At 42.8% G+C, this 17,771-nt stretch overlaps 1 protein-coding gene across 1 annotated transcript in view; it reads left to right on the top strand.

Moving 5' to 3' along the window:
* Positions 1 to 17,771, top strand: part of LOC311102131 (autophagy-related protein 16-1-like) — a 39,876-nt gene that overhangs the window by 9,089 nt on the left and 13,016 nt on the right. Inside the window, exons 6-13 of the mRNA XM_084143367.1 lie at positions 2,999 to 3,250; positions 3,790 to 3,855; positions 4,347 to 4,433; positions 5,097 to 5,159; positions 7,487 to 7,589; positions 8,245 to 8,350; positions 11,697 to 11,767; positions 16,604 to 16,675. Coding sequence (XP_083999493.1) covers positions 2,999 to 3,250; positions 3,790 to 3,855; positions 4,347 to 4,433; positions 5,097 to 5,159; positions 7,487 to 7,589; positions 8,245 to 8,350; positions 11,697 to 11,767; positions 16,604 to 16,675 — 820 coding nt within the window. The remainder of the gene's footprint in view (positions 1 to 2,998; positions 3,251 to 3,789; positions 3,856 to 4,346; positions 4,434 to 5,096; positions 5,160 to 7,486; positions 7,590 to 8,244; positions 8,351 to 11,696; positions 11,768 to 16,603; positions 16,676 to 17,771) is intronic.

Genomic DNA, 17,771 nt, shown 5'->3' on the forward strand with positions numbered 1-17,771 from the left:
ATAGAGTTACCATCTCCCGAATGAAACTCTAAAGGTCTTTACCTATCACATCCATAATACAGTCAACGTATTAATTCATAACCTCTTATCATATCATTCTGAACGGCCGTAACCTTATTCGATCCGCAAAAATCAGCTTTACTTATGATTCAGTACTACACAAATTGGTTTAATCATTTATTTACTAGTTAACTAAATAATAACACAGAATTAACATACACACTTAATACATGAGAAAAAGTCCCTAGCAGAATAGCAGCAACATGACTGCTTGTCTACCAAAAGAGGGAGGGGTGGAAAGAGAAAGAGACCCTTATCGTTGATACATTTGGAAACCACTCAAAGTAATCATAGTACTTTGTGCATGAGCCACCGCCCGTTTGGAGTAAGAAATCATATAATAATAATAATAATAATATAATATATATATATAATATAAAATCATGAATGTATTTACGTGTGGATACCTTTGTTCGTCGTCTATCTCTGTTGAACCCAAGCCCTCTTGGAAAGTGGATTTTGGCTGGGTCTTCGCTCAGCTCACTTGTAAGGCTCTGATTGTCCACAGGAGGTCACAATGTCCTTCTTCTTAGTTGTAGTGGAGTGAGAACAGCTACTTGGCTGTACCAGTGATTGTCTGAGAGGGGAGTTCTTCTCTCCACCTCATGTGGTTAATCAGAGTTTGAACCACTTTACACGCACAGCTGGAGCCTGGCAATGTCCGGGTCTAGTCTGGGAGGTGATCTTCACCTCGTGTTGAGATTCAACATTCCAACCATTTTCAGACACGTAGCGACCGCCTCACGTCTTTCTGGTCTGTTAATTAATTTCGTTACCAATGCTTTTTATGCACTCTGGCCGAATGGGCGCTCCGTCATGCTGACGCTCTCTGAGCTCCCTCGGGGCGTGGCTAGTTACTTGTGCAAAGCTTATATGAAAAACTATCATTAGAAAACTAAAATCACATTCCTATCTTAAAAATACTTTAATTTTTAATATTATATACACAACGTATTGGGGATATACTTTCCAAGTTACAGTATTTTCTTGATACCATTCTTAATGACATCACAAAATAATAAACAATATGACATGATTATTCTTTAGATCCCCATTGACCATTCCCCACGTTCTTATGTTATAAATATTGTTCCAGTATTCATAATTTGAACATTAAAGTGTTGGGTGGGACAAAGTCTCTGGAGACAAAGGACATTCCTCTAGCCAATACTAGAGGGTACAGAGTCCTCTCCTGCTTAAATTTACGACCGGTTGTGAAGTGTCAACCGGCCCAGTGCCCTCCTCCCCTCTTCTGTGGATGAGAGGGTCTGGTTATTGTCAACCATTGCCAAGGTGATCTGAGCCATTGCATCCTCACACAGGACAGTCATGACAGCTGTTTATTACTGTGTCAGTGTGAAAAGTAGGGAATTAGCTAGATCAATAACGTTACATTGCCATACTGACTAATAACTCACATTGCACTGAAAAAACAGAATATTAATCTTCAATCGTTTGGCTGATGGTTTCATCGTTTGATTCAGGTCGAGTGTGATTGAGGCAAAAACAATAGTTAACGTTAGCCAACTTTTGGCCAGCTCTCTCTAACGGTACATCAACTGGCGAAGAGCTGACCTGGCTATTGTAGCTACTAGCTAGTGTAGCTAATTCATTCACCTCAGTTGAGAGGGGAGGAAATATTAGCGAACATTACATGTTAGTTACAATACTAGCTCAGCACTGTGAATAAACACTCGTTTTTTTTCTGTTAACTTAAACAGCAGTTACCTTGCCAGCTACATCAGTCAACTAAAGAGTAGCCAGTTTCTGCTCTGCTTGCTTTTACAACTCGGTGAAAGAGCGCAACACATTCACACTGAACTATGCTCAACTCTCCTGTGCTGGTCCAGCCAGCCTTCCAGAAGCTTTGCCTTCTCACAGCCTGTCAGCCCACTCTGTGGCGTCCGCGTGGTCCTAAATCCAGCCGGCTGAACACTCCAAACAGCCTACCTACCCGACCGCTCGTGGCCGTCCGCATGGTCCCAAAGCACACTGTTGCTGCTTTTTGTATCACATTGCTATGATCAAACTGGGGGGGGACAAAAATGCAATTTCAGAATGTAGGTGGGGGGGTGGGGGACATGTCCGTCCGCCCCCCCCGTCCCCAGTGAAAGTTGTGCCCCTGCCTGAAGCATTCTGCCCTGTTCTGAGAAAAGTCCCTGGGTTTACCGTCATGCTGTGGATGTTTGGTCAGGACGTGGTGTTTTTAATTTGTTCATTTTGAGAGACTCATTACTAAGCACTTCCCTGCACAAAACACATTGTGGGCGGCGCTCCTCCTTATTTCTCAACGTTTGTATGAAACCAAGAGCGAGAAACTCATCGCTGTATTTGCGTTTCAAAACGATTGCGTTCTGTCAGAACTTCTGGCTAGCTTGAGTCAATTCGTTGACAGCGGAGAGTGATGGCGAGTGGGAATGACAAGTCAGTGGCTGACAGCGCATCATCTGCTGCTGAACGACAGCGCTGCAGCGTGTGGGTCGCGGAGTGATCTTCAAGAAAATTGCTGAAAAAAAAGATCACCAAGCACATCTCCCTCCCACTCGCGCAGCTGCCAAACTGAGCATTGAAGAGTGGGACATTCCACAGGCCACAATCAACAGCCTAATCAACTCTATGCATAGGCGATGTCGCGCTGCATGAGGCAAATGGTGGTCACACCAGATACTGACTGGTTTTCTGATCCAAGCCCTTACCTTATTTTCAAGGTATCTGTGACCAACGGATGCATATCTGTATTCCCAGTCATGTGAAATCCATAGATTAGGGCCTAATGAATTAATTTAAATTAACTGATTTACTTGTATGAACTGTAACTCAGTAAAATCTTTAAGTTGTTTTTTATGTTTTTTTCATTACATTGATCCACATTGCAACTGACCCCTTCCAAATCGGCGTTCCTCCTTTTCCCCCTGACATCAATTAATTTTTCTGCCAGGATGCAGGAGTACCAGCGGCAGATTGCCGAGCTGGAGGGCGAGTGCCGGGAGCTGCGTGGTCAGCTGCAGGACCTGGAGCAGGCCAACCAGACGCTGAAGGATGAGTACGACGCCCTTCAGATCACCTTCGGTGCCCTGGAGGAGAAGCTGCGGCGCACCACCGATGACAACCAGGAGCTGGTGTCGCGCTGGATGGCCGAGAAATCCCAAGAGGCCAACAAGCTCAACGCGGAAAACGAGAAAGATTGCAAGTGAGTAGGGTTGACCCGATACCGGGTATCACGATACCAGGAAGTATCATGGCAAGGAAACAAAACATGAAGCATATTCTATTTCTTGAGGAAAACAGCCTTATGTTGTCACTGAGTCACATTTTATTTATTCCAAGCTTTAGCATATTTTACATAAAGCAAACCTACAAGTGAGCGAGAAGCTCGACTAAGCTCTAGTTGTATCATATCTTAGTGTGATGAGGGCGTATGGAGCAACTGGGTGGCTGGCTTGGAGCCGGGAAGGCTTGGAGACCCAGTTGTGGCTCAATGATCTATCTTCTAGGTGCCCCCAAGTGGCCTGCATGCAATTTCATATAATTTCAGTACTTTTTGTATTTTAATCATGTAGCAGACGCTCTTATCAGGAGCAACTAGCAATCAATGGATTCAACTAAAGTAGGCAAAACGACCACATGTCACCTTCATTTTAAGGAAAACCTTCTAAATAAGTGTTAGGTTGTGTAATCCAGTAATGGGTCCATTTTATGTAGTTGTTGTTTTTTTGCTTTTCGTTCCAGGCGCAGACAAGCCAAGCTTCAGAAGGAGCTCGCAGACGCTGCAAAGGAGCCCCTGCCCATGGACCCGTGAGTACTATTTACCGTAGAACCACAGAAGACTGCTCTGAGCAGAGGGATCTACTACGAAGCAGGATAGAGTTAGTGAGCTAAATTGGTCAATTCCGAGCTCAACTTGGGATAACCGTTGACACAAAGGAGGCTGTCCTTTTAGTCAGGTACATTTCTAATGCAACGAATGCTTCAGCTTGAACCTTTTCCGGGGCAGGCTAACTCCACTTGATCCTGAATGATGTGTTTGAGCTGCGAGTTGAGGACCAATCGAATCAGATTCCCTTACTGTCGCAAAGCGTCTTCATCATGCCCTTCATTCTCCGTATAATATTTGAGAAGCCGACTGCTTAAATATTGTATTAATCAAATGTTATTTAGTGTAAAATTGTAATATTTAAATGTATATCACACTACACAGTTATGACGAGGACACAAAGGATGAAGGAAATTCAATTGAGACTCACCCCTAGGGTTGATGTTTGACTTTTCTGGTCTCCTTTCCTCAGGGACGACGACATCGAGGTTCTAGCTGAGGATTCTGGGAAAGGCACTGGAGAGGCCTCTCCCAACCGGCCGCTCAGCCGCACCCCCAGGTGGGAGTGTGACTCAAACATGTTCTTAGGGAAACCCTGGCCCCTATAGCCAGTCCTACACACTTGATGTAGATATGTAAGAATTTGATAGATCTAAACAATATAGAAGTAGCTCTACCTTGCCCTATGAAAGGCTTGGGCAACATCTTCACCAATCGGCATATTGTTTATACCAGACCTGGGTTCAAATGATTTGTTCTTTAAATACCTATTTTCTGTGTATTTGAGTATTTTCAAATAACGTGGTCAAATCCACTACTTCTATTGGTAATTGAACATATTTTCAAATGAACTTACTATAAAAAGCCTACTATTTAAAAATAATCAAATGCGTTATTTCAAGTACCATACAGACCTGGGTTCAAATGCATGGGAGTATTTATTTTTTGTATTTCCAAATACATTCCGATATTCAACTACTTGTATAAAAAAGATATATAATCCAAATACTTACTTCCAAATGTCTTTTAAAGTAATTGAAATACCCTAAATATTATTTCAACCCAGGTCTGGTTTATACTCAATATATCAAATATTTTCAAATCTACACAAGTGCCTAGAAAGTTGGGGCTACGGATGTTTCTGGACCTGGCAGTGTATTGTTTGGTTGAGGTGTTGTGTTGCATATGAAATAACCCTCCTCTCTGTGTTCCTCTCTCGTAGTAAACGTATCTCCGGACAGCCTCCTCAAAGCGGCCTGTTGGACTCAATCTCCAACATATTTGGGTGCGTTTGCTTGGTTCTCAGTGTGGCGAGACTGTTGTCTTCCACTCTATGGGTGTATGTCTGGTCGTCTGTCCTGGGTTGTGTTCATAAGGCACCAAACGGAAGAGAACCGACTGAAACTAGGATGGACTACAAGGGGTGTATTCACTACGTACCAAGTGGAAGCAAACGGGCCGGAACTGAATCTGCCCCCCCAAAAAATAGCTGTTTTCATTGCATAAAGTCTTGCTACGGTGTGCGTAAATGAATACACCCCTGGAAAGGGGCATTTTCGTTTTATGTTGCATTACATTTTCAAACATTTTTCCCTGATGTTACCGTGGTTCCCATGTGGATCCTCTCTGGGCGGGTGTGTCCATCCTGTTGATGATGGCTTCTCTCTGTCTGTCCGTCTGCAGCGTGTCTGAGTCTGTGGAGCCCGGACTCCTCCCTCCAGACTCCAGGTGAAACGTCACTGTGGTGTCTATAGGGCTCACAGCTGTGTGCGCGCCTGTGTGTGTGGGCCGACGTGGGTGTGTGTGTGGGCCTGTGTGTATGTGTGTTAGAGAGGAGGCATCTTGATGTAGCTACTAAAAATATGGCACTATTACATTTGGCTTCTCAGTGAGGGTTTTCACCTCCCTGTAAATCAATATTCACTATTACTAACATAATCAGACTCAATAGAATAAAATAAGAGTATAGTACAAAAATAACGTATCAGAAGAAAAAACGTCTAACAACAATAACAAAAAGTTCATTTGAGGGTTTTCACCTCCCAACCTAGTTCATACAGCAGCCATGTGGCCTTAAAGAGGATTCCTGTAGAACTAACGATGAAGGAAATGATCACTAAGAGCCATTTGCCTTTAGAACAGAACTGTCCGATTCTTACGAGAGCCTCCTACAGGGTTTGAGTAAAAGAGTATTAGTGCCCCCTTATTAGTTTCCCACGTGGGATTTATCTAGGGCCAAATCTGGGAATGACAGTGGCACTTATCGACTGACCATCAAATCTTAAACTGATGGATTGATTTTAAAATGGGGTCTCGGACATACCAATTGCTTTGTTAGTAATTCAATGGCTTTTTTATCATATTTCTGCAAGGAACTTAAATAGTTTTTTGTGGAAGTTGTTCCAAAGCAAATTCATAAATTCTGGAACTCACCTCTTGCTAAATGTTTCCTTTTCTTTTTATATTGCTTGTGTTGAGTGAGCCTAATTCCACCTAATGTGAATGGGGTCATTTGTTTTGATAATTCCAAAGTGTTCCCTCTAGTAAGTCTACCTTTATTAGTGTGCGAACATCAAATACTGACATGCTTTTCAAAGCGCCTACGTCTTTGTGTGTGATTTCCCCCGCTCCCCCCACCCTTATACCGGTATGTAAACAAGGCTGGAGACTTTAGGGTGTTCCATAAAGCAGGATCATTAAGTTAGCCAGTGAACTTTGTTAAGCAGTAAAATATATACATATTTTTTTATTCATTTAAAAATAAACTTTAATATCGGTTGTTAGATATCAAGTCTTATACCATGGTAATTTCACGTCTATTTCTCTTTTCAGTTTGAGGCAGCATTACGTTTGCTAGCAAAGAGCAGTGCCGTTATTGGCTTACTGTAAATAAGTGAATTGTTTTGCTCCATGATGGTTAGCTTGCTAGCTAAAGTTGTTTACAGTTGGCAACCGCTCCTACACTGTTTAGCTACTGTGACACTTGGCTATAGCGTATTGGCTATGGTATGTAGCCTAGTTTGATTGTTGAAGGATTTCCTTTGTGGATTTACTCCGAAACTACCCTGCAAGCATTGCGTTTTCCTTTCCGTTAGCGTAAAATGAAAAGTGAGCCAGTTGTGAGTTGCTTCTGCATGTCTCGTTGGTTAAAAGTGGGACCGTTTCAGCTATGCTACGCTTGCGGTTTAGTTTGGCCGTTAGTGGCAACTGATTTGGGATCCTAGAAATCCCTGGCTTCCATTTGCTTCCTGACAAGAGTTCCCTGACTACTTCTCACTTCCATCGCTCTGCTCTCTGACCATGCACTGGCTTCCCTGGGACCATTGCATGTTGTGCTATGAGTTCTGTAAACATATGGTTGTATTTCGACTTCCCTGAATGTGTTTTCTTTTTGATTGTCTGCACGTTTTGAGGTGATTACTAGTTTGAGCGAGGCAAGGCGAGGCGCAGAATTGCTAATCTCAATCACATAATGGGTCGTCAAGTCATTTTGCGATGTGAGGTGAATTGTAAATCAGCAATTCTGCGAAGACCGACTGCAACGTAGTTGATCTCAAACATGCATGGTGATCTCTGACTGAATTTATTGAAAGCTCTCCTCTCTGTTGGCAGGCGTCGTCCTGGGAACTCGTACGGAACATCACCCGAAAACACGGAGACCCCCTCCGGAGTGTGTGCCGATGTCCGTGTTCCCTCCACGGCCCTCCACGTATTTGTAAGTTTCTTCATTTCATTCTCCTACACACAGTGTTTTGAGATCAGGCCAGCTCTCTCTCTCACACGTTTAGGTCAATGATGAGATGTAAAAGGTCTGATTGCCCAAGTCCTTTCCCATTGTCCCCTCTGCTCCCAGCAGCCCCTGCTCTACTCCCAGCATGCTCTAGTTGTGCATCGTTGGCCGCAGGGGCTGCTGACAGAGAGGATGACCTCACATCCTGTGTCTCTAAGAGACCAAGGCGTCACAGTGATGATGGACATCCAACATGACTAATCACCAAGGAGTATCGGGGTGTGGGATTGGGATAGGTAGATGATCTCAAGTTTTCAAGCTGAGACCTAAACTTCAGAAAACGATGCAGGAGAGAAAGAAAAATACTTAAATGGCTTTAATGGGCTTTCAATGGAGCTGTGCACCAATTGAGAAAGTGTTTATGAAATGTGTTTGTGGTTTAAAAACAACCTCTGTATCTTCAGTCACCGCCTGTATTTACTGTGTTAACCTGATTCGTATTCATTAGGCACCAAACAGAAGAAATGTTGTCTGTCGCAAACCCCTTTGAAACGTTTTCAGTTGCGTGTGTGCCTGTATCGACACAATGACGTTGAAGAACTCTTTGGTCACCCACTGTGTGTGGCATTTGTCTGTTCAGGACGCCCATGACGGGGAGGTGAATGCGGTGCGGTTCAGCCCAGGCTCCCGACTCCTGGCCACCGGAGGGATGGATCGCAGGGTCAAGCTGTGGGAGGTGGTCTCAGGTATGTGACGTCTTTGTATGAGTAAAGTGTGTGACTGTTGTAGGTCTGGAGGTCAGTGATGAACTGTAAAAGGTCTGATTGCCCAAGTCCTTTCCCATTGTCCCCTCTGCTCCCAGCAGCCCCTGCTCTACTCCCAGCATGCTCTAGTTGTGCATCGTTGGCCACAGGGGCTGCTGACAGAGAGGATGACCTCACATCCTGTGTCTCTAAGAGACCAAGGCGTCACAGTGATGATGGACATCCAACATGACCAATCACCAAGGAGTATCGGGGTGTGGGATTGGGATAGGTAGATGATCTCAAGTTTTCAAGCTGAGACCTTCATGAAAGGAGCATGATTAGAGCGCACCAAACGGGAGTATGTCAATTAGGGATGTGACAAAAGGACCATTTTGCTTAATGTTTAAACTACAATTTCTATCATAGTTTTTCCGTTAAAATGATAAGAAAAATTCCAGGTCAATTCACAATGCAGAATAATGGTCCTATTACTTGGGGCCTATGTATGACCGCTAGGGCCGGTGGAATGAAGTTATATCTACCGCAGTCATATACCTTTGAAAGCGCCTCGGCTATGGCATGTTTACTTGTCTGTAAGGGTACACTACGACTTTTTAACACTAGAACCGCCTGGCCTTTCAGCCTATAAGTACCCACTAGAGAATGTTGAGAACATTGTCAGCGTCTCCTTTAGCATACGCATCAGATGCATATCAACCCGCAAGGTGCGCAAACATAAGCACCAACGCTTGACAAATAGTGCAGAAACAATTGTAAAGGATGAATTGCATGAAGAAATATTTGTGGAAATATATCCATGTAAAAATATAACAATAGTTGGGTTTTTTTAGATAGTCAAGGATATCTTTTGTATAATTCTGCAAAGTCCTAGTGAAAAACTTAGGCATATAGCCTATTTACGACACCATTTCCAGTCAATGACTCATCAACATTCTGACAGGCTAATAAATATGTTTCAATTATGCTATCCGAAGAATAATCATTTGGTTGTGTTTATGAAGGTAACATTAGAATACAATTATTTTTTATATTTCAAAGAACATAATAGCATTAGTTTGTTACTCTAGGACCTCGAAGCCAGTTCCACTGCATTCTTTCATTTCCCCCCTCTAATCAGGGACTGATTTAGACCTGGGACACCTGGTGTGTGCAATTAAATATCAGGTAGAATAGAAAACCTGTAGGCTCCAGACCTCGTAGGCTAGAAGTAAAAACGAAAAACCATTAGTTCAAGAGTAAAATCCATCACAAAGAAATCCATTATTTCGTTTTGGCAGGTCTAAAGAAACATTGTGGAAATAACAATGTATAAAAAAAAAATCAAAACAGAATTAACATATTTTTACGTTTATTATGTTACTAGTCTTTGCTTAGTAGCCAGAGCAATGCTGCTGCGCGAGTGGTGCTGAACGCATTGATAGCGTGCATATTCTTGGAAAAAGTGATATTTGGAAATAGAGCTGAGCCTTTTGAATTTTGTATAATTTGACAACAGTGTGTCATAGAGCATATTCTGCAGTTTCTGATATTATATAGAAATCTAAACGTTTTACCTGCATTGAGTCTTTTTCTGAAGGAGGATTTGATAGTGATACTCCTTTCCCTGCATCTGTCAATTCCAAGCTGCGCCCATCTCTTCATGTATAATTTGATAACTGATAATATTGTCACTCATCAGACTATTGTCAATTTAATCTGGTCTTTAGGCTAATTCTTATTATGTGTGAAATTAGTTTCGGTATAGTTTAGGTGTAGTTTCGATGGGCCGGCTGCGCAGACTGACAGACATCATTTGCTTCCCCTCACGCATCAACTCGGATAGAGTCAAGGATATGTTTTGCAATATTCTAAAGGCCTACTGCAATACGTAGCATGTTTTCGTTTCCCTTACAATAAATATTTTTATAAAACGGTACCATAACTGCTTCTTTTTACAAATTTAAAATGTAAGAGCGAATGATATCAACCCGTAAGGCGTGCGGTCAAATAATTTGCTATAAACATGAGTGCAAATGCTGATAAATAATTCCTTATCATCCAGTTAGGCCTAATTTTAAATTCAATTGTGAAGTAATGTGCACGATTATTGCCCATTTAATCCATTTGCCATTCAGTGAGGAGAGAGAGACACATTAGCGCCTGGCTGGGTACCAACGTCCTACAGTGCATTGTCTTTGTGGGTTAAGTTGTGAATAGGTATTTAAAAAAATAGGTAGAAAGGCTCAATACTTTTCTGTTTGTGATTTCAAAATTCTGATAAATGAGTAATGTAACATACAAACATTTAGGCAAAGTCAGGGAAGGACATTTTTTTGTTGTCGGTAGGAATCGTCCTCTAGGAATCGACTCCTAAGATGAAATATTTTTGGAACGGAGGAGACTGATTTTAGTTGCTGTACTTCTGAGAATACAAACACTCCCGTCTTTCATAGTGAGGGACGGAGAGAGAGAGGGAGGAGGGGCACAGTATAGGCTGGTCGGCCACCAGGCAGACAGTCAGAACCCTGCACTAGGCCTATCTATCGGCAATCGAAAGCTGTATCTCGCAATGGAATGCTGTATTTCGCAATTTCTTGGCTTGCAATGTCTCGCGACTTCAGTAAAGCAGGGCCTATCATCAATGAATAGGCTAGGATATTCTACACGAAACAGACCGAAGACAGAACACACTGGCATCATTAGAGAAGAGTAAGAGCAGGTGAGCCAGCTGCACTGTGATTTTAATGTTGTGGAGAAAAAAAGAAAAACATGTTTTTCCATTAGGGATTTATGTTAAGGATCCCAATTTTCATTTAAACGTTCATACCCCTAATGCCAATGCCGATTATTCACCACAGCTGCATAGAATTGCCCTATAGTTCTTGTAATTTGAAATGGTGGCATGTGTTCAGTTGGTGTGTATTTTAATGTATACTCTTGTTCTGTGTTGTAGCAGTCTATCCTGGGACTTGTTCATTAGTCGCCAAAAGAAAATGGACTGAAGCGGGGAGGGACTACCTGCACTCGTCCAATAAGAATGCAAATTTTAGTTTTTCGCCGCGTGCTACAATTAACATGGCCCTGACATCACCCCCTTTCAAATTGACTGCCATTTATTTGTCTCAAGATTTGAGTAGAATGGTCAGGGACTTCCTCAGGCACCGATTGGGTATGGTTCTGGGGTGTATTCACTAGGAACCCAAAGGAAGCAAATGGGTGGAAACGGCAAGAGACTAACCAGAACATGTCCAATAAGAGAAGCTTATTTATTTGCTAAATGTTTTCCATTGCAAAAATGTTTGCTACGGTGTGCACTAATGAATACCCGTTTTCTTCCTGTATACAGGTCGCTGTGAGCCGAAGGGTGCTCTGACTGGCAGCAACGCCGGGATCACCAGTATAGAGTTTGACAGTGCTGTGAGTGTCATCCTGACAAATCTAATAACCTGTCTAAAATGGCACCCTATATCATGGATCATCAACTAGATTCAGCCGTGGGATGTTTTTTTTCTTGAGCCAATGGTCAGGGGGCCGGAAAATAATTACAAATCATTTGTAAATTGCAAATTCACCGCAAGAAGGCCAAACAGATAGTATTTAACTAAAACATACGTTTGTATATGATTACATACACTACATGACCAAAAGTATGTGGACACCTGCTCGTTGAACATCTCATTCCGAAATCATGGGCATTAATATGGAGTTGGTCCCCCCTTTGCTGCTATAACAGCCTCCACTCTTCTGGGAAGGCTTTCCACTAGATGTTGGAACATTGCTGCGGGGACTTGCTTCTATTCAGCCGCAAGAGCATTAGTGAGGTCAGGCACTGATGTTGGGCGATTAGGCCTGGCTAGCAGTCGGCGTTCCAATTCATCCCAAAGGTGTACGATGGGGTTGAGGTCAGGGCTCTGTGCAGACCAGTCAAGTTCATCCACACCGATCTCGACAAACCATTTCTGTATGGACCTCGTTTTGTAAAAGGAGGCATTGTCATGCTGAAACAGGAAAGGGCCTTTCCCAAACTGTTGCCACAAAGTTGGAATCACAGAATCGTCTAGAATGTCATTATATACTGTAGCGTTAAGATTTCCCTTCACTGGAACTAAGGAGCCTAGTCCGAACCATGAAAACAGCCCCAGACCATTATTCCTCCTCCACCAAACTTTAGTTGGCACTATGTATTCGGACAGTTGCGTTCTCCTGGCGTCCGCCAAACCCAGATTCGTCCATCGGACTGCCAGATGGTGGAGTGTGATTCATCACTCCAGACAACGCGTTTCCACTGTTCAAGAGTCCGATGGCAGCAAGATTTACACCACTCCAGCCGACGCTTGGCATTGTGCATGGTGAACTTAGGCTAGTGTGCGGCTGCTCGGCCATGGAAACCCTTTTCATGAAGCTCAGACGAACAGTTATTTTAATGACGTTGCTTCCAGTTTTAGCACTCGGCAGTCCCATTCTGTGAGCTTGTGTGGACTAACACTTTGCGGCTGAGCTGTTGTCGCTCCTAGACGTTTCCACTTCACAATAACAGCACATACAGTTGACCAGGGCAGCTCTAGCAGTGCAGAAATTTGACAAACTGACTTGTTGGAAAGATGGCATCCTATGACGGTGCCACGTTGAAAGTCGCTGAGCTCTTCAGTAAGGCCATTCTACTGCCACTGTTTGTCTATGGAGATTGCATGGCTGTTTGCTTGATTTTATACACCTGTCAGCAATTGGTGTGGCTGAAATAGCTGAATCCACTCATTTGAAGGGGTGTCCACATACTTTTGTATATACACTGCATTCGGAAAGTATTCAGACCCCTTGACTTTTTCCACATTTTGTTACGTTACAGCCTTATTCTAAAATGTATTAAATTATATTTTTCCCTCAATCTACACACAATACCCCATAATGACAAAGTGGAAACAGGTTTTTTGCAAATGTATTAAAAATAACAAAACAGATCTTATTTACGTAAGTATTCAGACCCTTTGCTATGAGACTCAAAATTGAGCTCAGGTGTATTCTGTTTCCATTGATCATCCTTGAGATATTTCTACAACTTGATTGGTTCCACCTGTGGTATATTCAATTGATTGGAAAGATATACACCTGTCTATGTCAGGTCCCACAGTTGACAGTGCGTGTCAAAGCAAAAAGCAAGCCATGAGTTCGACGGAATTGTCCGTAGAGCTCCGAGACAGGATTGTGTCGAGGCACAGGTCTGGGGAAGGGTACAAAAAAAAATGTCTGCAGCATTGAAGGTCCCCAAGAACACAGTGGCCTCCATCATTCTTAAATGGAAGAAGTTTGGAAACACCAAGACTCTTCCTTGAGCTTTACGCCCGGCCAAACTGAGCAGTCGGGAGAGAAGGTCCTTGGTCAGGTAGGTGACCAAGAACCCGATGGTCACTCTGACAGACCTCCAGAGTTCCTCTGTGGTGATGGGAGAACCTTCCAGAAGGAGAACCATCTCTGCAGCACTACCAATCAGGCCTTTATGGTATTTGTGGTCCTCTGTAGCTCAGCTGGTAGGGCACGGCGCTTGTAACGCCAAGGTAGTGGGTTCGATCCCCGGGACCACCCATACACAAAAAAATGTATGCACGCATGACTGTAAGTCGCTTTGGATAAAAGCGTCTGCTAAATGGCATATTATATTATATTTGCCAGATGGAATCCACTCTTCAGTGAAAGGCACATGACAGCCCGCTTGGAGTTTGCCAAAAGGCACCTAAAGGACTCTCAAACCATGAGAAACAAGATCCTCTGGTCTGATGAAACCAAGGTTGAACTCTTTGGCCTGAATGCCAAGCATCACGTCTGGAGGAAACCTGGCACCATCCTTACGGTGAAGCGTGGTGGCAGCATGCTGTGGGGATGTTTTTCAGCGGCAGGGACTGGGAGACTAGTCAGGATCAAGGGAAGCTGAACGGAGCAAAGTACAGAGAGATCCTTGATGAAAACCTGCTCCAGAGCGCTCAGGACCTCAGACTGGGGCGAAGGTTCACCTTCCAACAGGACAATGACCCTAAGCACACAGCCAAGACAACGCACAAGTGGCTTCGGGACAAGTCTCTGAATGTCCTTAAGTGGCCCAGCCAGAGCCCAGACTTGAACCTGGTCGAACATCTCTGGAGAGACCTGAAAATAGTTGTGCAGCGACGCTCCCCATTCAACCTGACAGAGCTTGAGAGGATCTGCAGAGAAGAATGGGAGAAACTCCCCAAATACAGGTGTGCCAAGCTTGTACCATCATACCCAAGAAGAGTTGAGGCTTTAATTGCTGCCAAAGTTGCTTCAACAAAGTACTGAGTGAAGGGGCTGATTACTTGTGTAAATGAGATTTTATTTACATGAGGTATTGTGTGTAGATTGAGTTTTTTTATTTTTATAATGCTGTAACATAACAAAATGGGAAAACGTCAAGGGGTCTGAATACTTTCCAAATGCACAGTGTATATTTCACTATTAAATCCCTTGGTCATGTCCAACAATAAAGAAAATAAACGGGACTCTTCCCTGTAAAGTAAAGCGGACTATATAGGAAATGGGCTGCCATTTCAGACAAACCCTAATTTCCCCTGTTAAGGTCACAGGCAATCTCTGCCTTCTGCTTTGCTACATTTAAAAAACATTTTAGTCATTTAGCAGACGCTCTTATCCAGAGCGACTTACAGTTAGTGAGTGCATACATTTTCATACTCGAACCCACAACCCTGGCGTTGCAAGCGCCATGCTCTACCAACTGAGCTACACAGAGCTACATCTGCTGCAGAGGATAAGTTCGTTAGTTACCACCCTCAGAAATTGCAGGCCAAATAAGTGCTTCACAGAGTTCAAGTAACAGACACATCTCAACATCAACTGCTCAGAGGAGACTGCGTGAATCAGGTCTTCGTGGTCGAATTGCTGCAAAAAAACACTACTAAAGGACACCAATGAGAAGAAGAGACTTGCTTGGTCCAAGAAACACGAGCAATGGATGTTAGACCGGTGGAAATCTGTCTGGAGTCCAAATTTGAGATGTTTGGTTCCAACCGCCGTGTCTTTCTGAGACTCAGAGTAGGTGAACGGATGATTTCCGCATGTGTGGTTCCCACCGTGAAGCATGGAGGAGGAGAAGTGATGGTGTGGGGGTGCTTTGCTGGTGACACTGTCTGTGATTTATTTAGAATTCAATGCACACTTAACCAGCATGGCTACCACAGCATTCTGCGGCGATACACCATCCCATCTGGTTTGGGCTTAGTGGGACTACCATTTGTTTTTCAACAGGACAATGACCCAAAACACACCTCCAGGCTATTTGACCAAGAAGGAGAGTGATGGAGTGCTGCATCAGATGACCTGGCCTCCCACAATCACCTGACCTCAACTCAATTGAGATGGTTTGGGATGAGTTGGACTGCAGAGTGAAGGAAAAGCAGCCAACAAGTGCTCAGCATACACGGGAACTCCTTCAAGACTGTTGGAAAATCATTCCTCATGAAGCTGGTTGAGAGAATGCCAAGAGTGTGCAAAGCTGTCATCAAAGCAAAGGGTGGCTACTTTGAAAATTGTAAAATATATTTTGATTTGTTTAATACTTTCTTGGTTACTACATGATTCCATATGTGGTATTTCATAGTTTTGATGTCTTCACTGTAAGTCGCTCTGGATAAGAGCGTCTGCTAAATGACTAAAATATAATATAAATATACTATTATTCTACAATGTAGAAAATAGTAAAAAATAAAGAAAAACCCTTGAATGAGTAGGTGTGTCAACTTTTGACTGGTACTGTACTTTAGTCACACGCGATATTTTGACACCACTAGCCCAATTTTTACGAAACTTAGGTGAGTGATGTGTCTTGCCATAGAGATCCGGCATTTACAAACTTCTAACAAACATATCTCCTGTCCCGTTTGAACTTGAATTTTTTTCACTAATTGGCCCAAGGGCTGCATTATGCATGGGGGACGACATGTTTGTTTTTTGCTTGTGGATACTTGCACAGCAAGTTGAACTGGAGTCACATCTGTAGATCTTTTGGTCTTTTTTGTAAACTGTTGCAACCTGAAAATTGTACTGTACTTTGAAAAAAAAAAAGAAAAAAATATATATATATATATGAGTCATACTTTGAGCTAGATTCCTTGTTTCATTTTCAGTGGGCCTCAGAGTTCAGGTTTAGATAATTTAATTGAATGACCTACCTCTGACTGCATTGATGCACTTCCACTCCACTGTTTAACTGGGTTGTGTGTGTCTCAGGGCTCCTACTTGCTGGCTGCATCCAATGACTTTGCCAGTAGGATCTGGACTGTGGATGACTACAGACTGAGGGTAAGTGTGCCACAGAAGGGCCCTTCTATACATCCAGAAGAAAACAAACCGAATTTGCTTGTTTTTATTGCTGTAGCATGCAAGTGAATGTTGTAGGGCTGACCCCATTTAGTCGACTGGTCAATTGTTTGGTCGATAGGCTGTTGGTCGACCCAAGTTATTTTTATTTTTTTTAACAGTCGCAAATAGATGAAGAAAAAACAATTACATGAGACACCTGTCTGATTTTGCTCCTGTCTCAGTGGACTAATCCATTGACTAAGCCGAGGGAATGCCACGGTCCAAGAAGAATGGGAGTGTGGCTAAGATGCACAAGGCACGTCTCTCTCCAGAATGCGATCTCTCCCGCCATTTTGTGCACTTTCATTGTTTCATAACTTCATTGTGTGACTTGTTTGCCCTTTGATTGTTAGTCTATCAATTCCCCATTACATATATCACCAGTAGTAGCCTACATTTACCATTGCAGACAGGCCATGCGTAGCCTTTGTGATTTATAGGATATTTATTTTTATCAGGATATTTTCTACCTGCAGGCTGCAATGTTTTTTTTGTGTTTGCTTTATGTAGGCTATTTTTACATAGTTGGCAATGACAAAGTTAATTTTAGATTTGTATCATTTTCATTTAGATTAACCAAATGACAATGATCTTGAGATACAAAGACTTATTACTAATGAAATGAAACTGTTCCATAAATGTGCATATGAAAATCATAACTGGCACGCAGGTAGGTAGAAATGGTAAGATACATTGGCACTCCAAATGGGAAAGGTTGCCGACCTCTGGTGTTGCCTATTGCCGGCAACTTCAGAGGTGTAATGGCAGAATCTGCGAAGGGGGGTCGGGAACAGATTTTTTTTCTTGTGGTTAGGCTATCTTCATCTCTGGCTCCCTCTTGAGTCATTTGTGTCGTACTTATTTAATCAAGCATCGTGCTTAAAGCATCAGACAAGCTCAATACATACAGTGCATTCAGAAAGTATTTAGACCCCTTCACTTTTTCCACATTTTGTTAAGTTACAGCCTTAATCTAAAATGAATTAAATTAAATGTTTTCCTCATCAATCTACACACAATACCCCATAATGACAAA

The sequence above is a fragment of the Coregonus lavaretus genome (genome assembly GCF_964263955.1).
Source record: "Coregonus lavaretus genome assembly, chromosome: 26".
Classification (NCBI taxonomy): Eukaryota; Metazoa; Chordata; class Actinopteri; order Salmoniformes; family Salmonidae; genus Coregonus; species Coregonus lavaretus.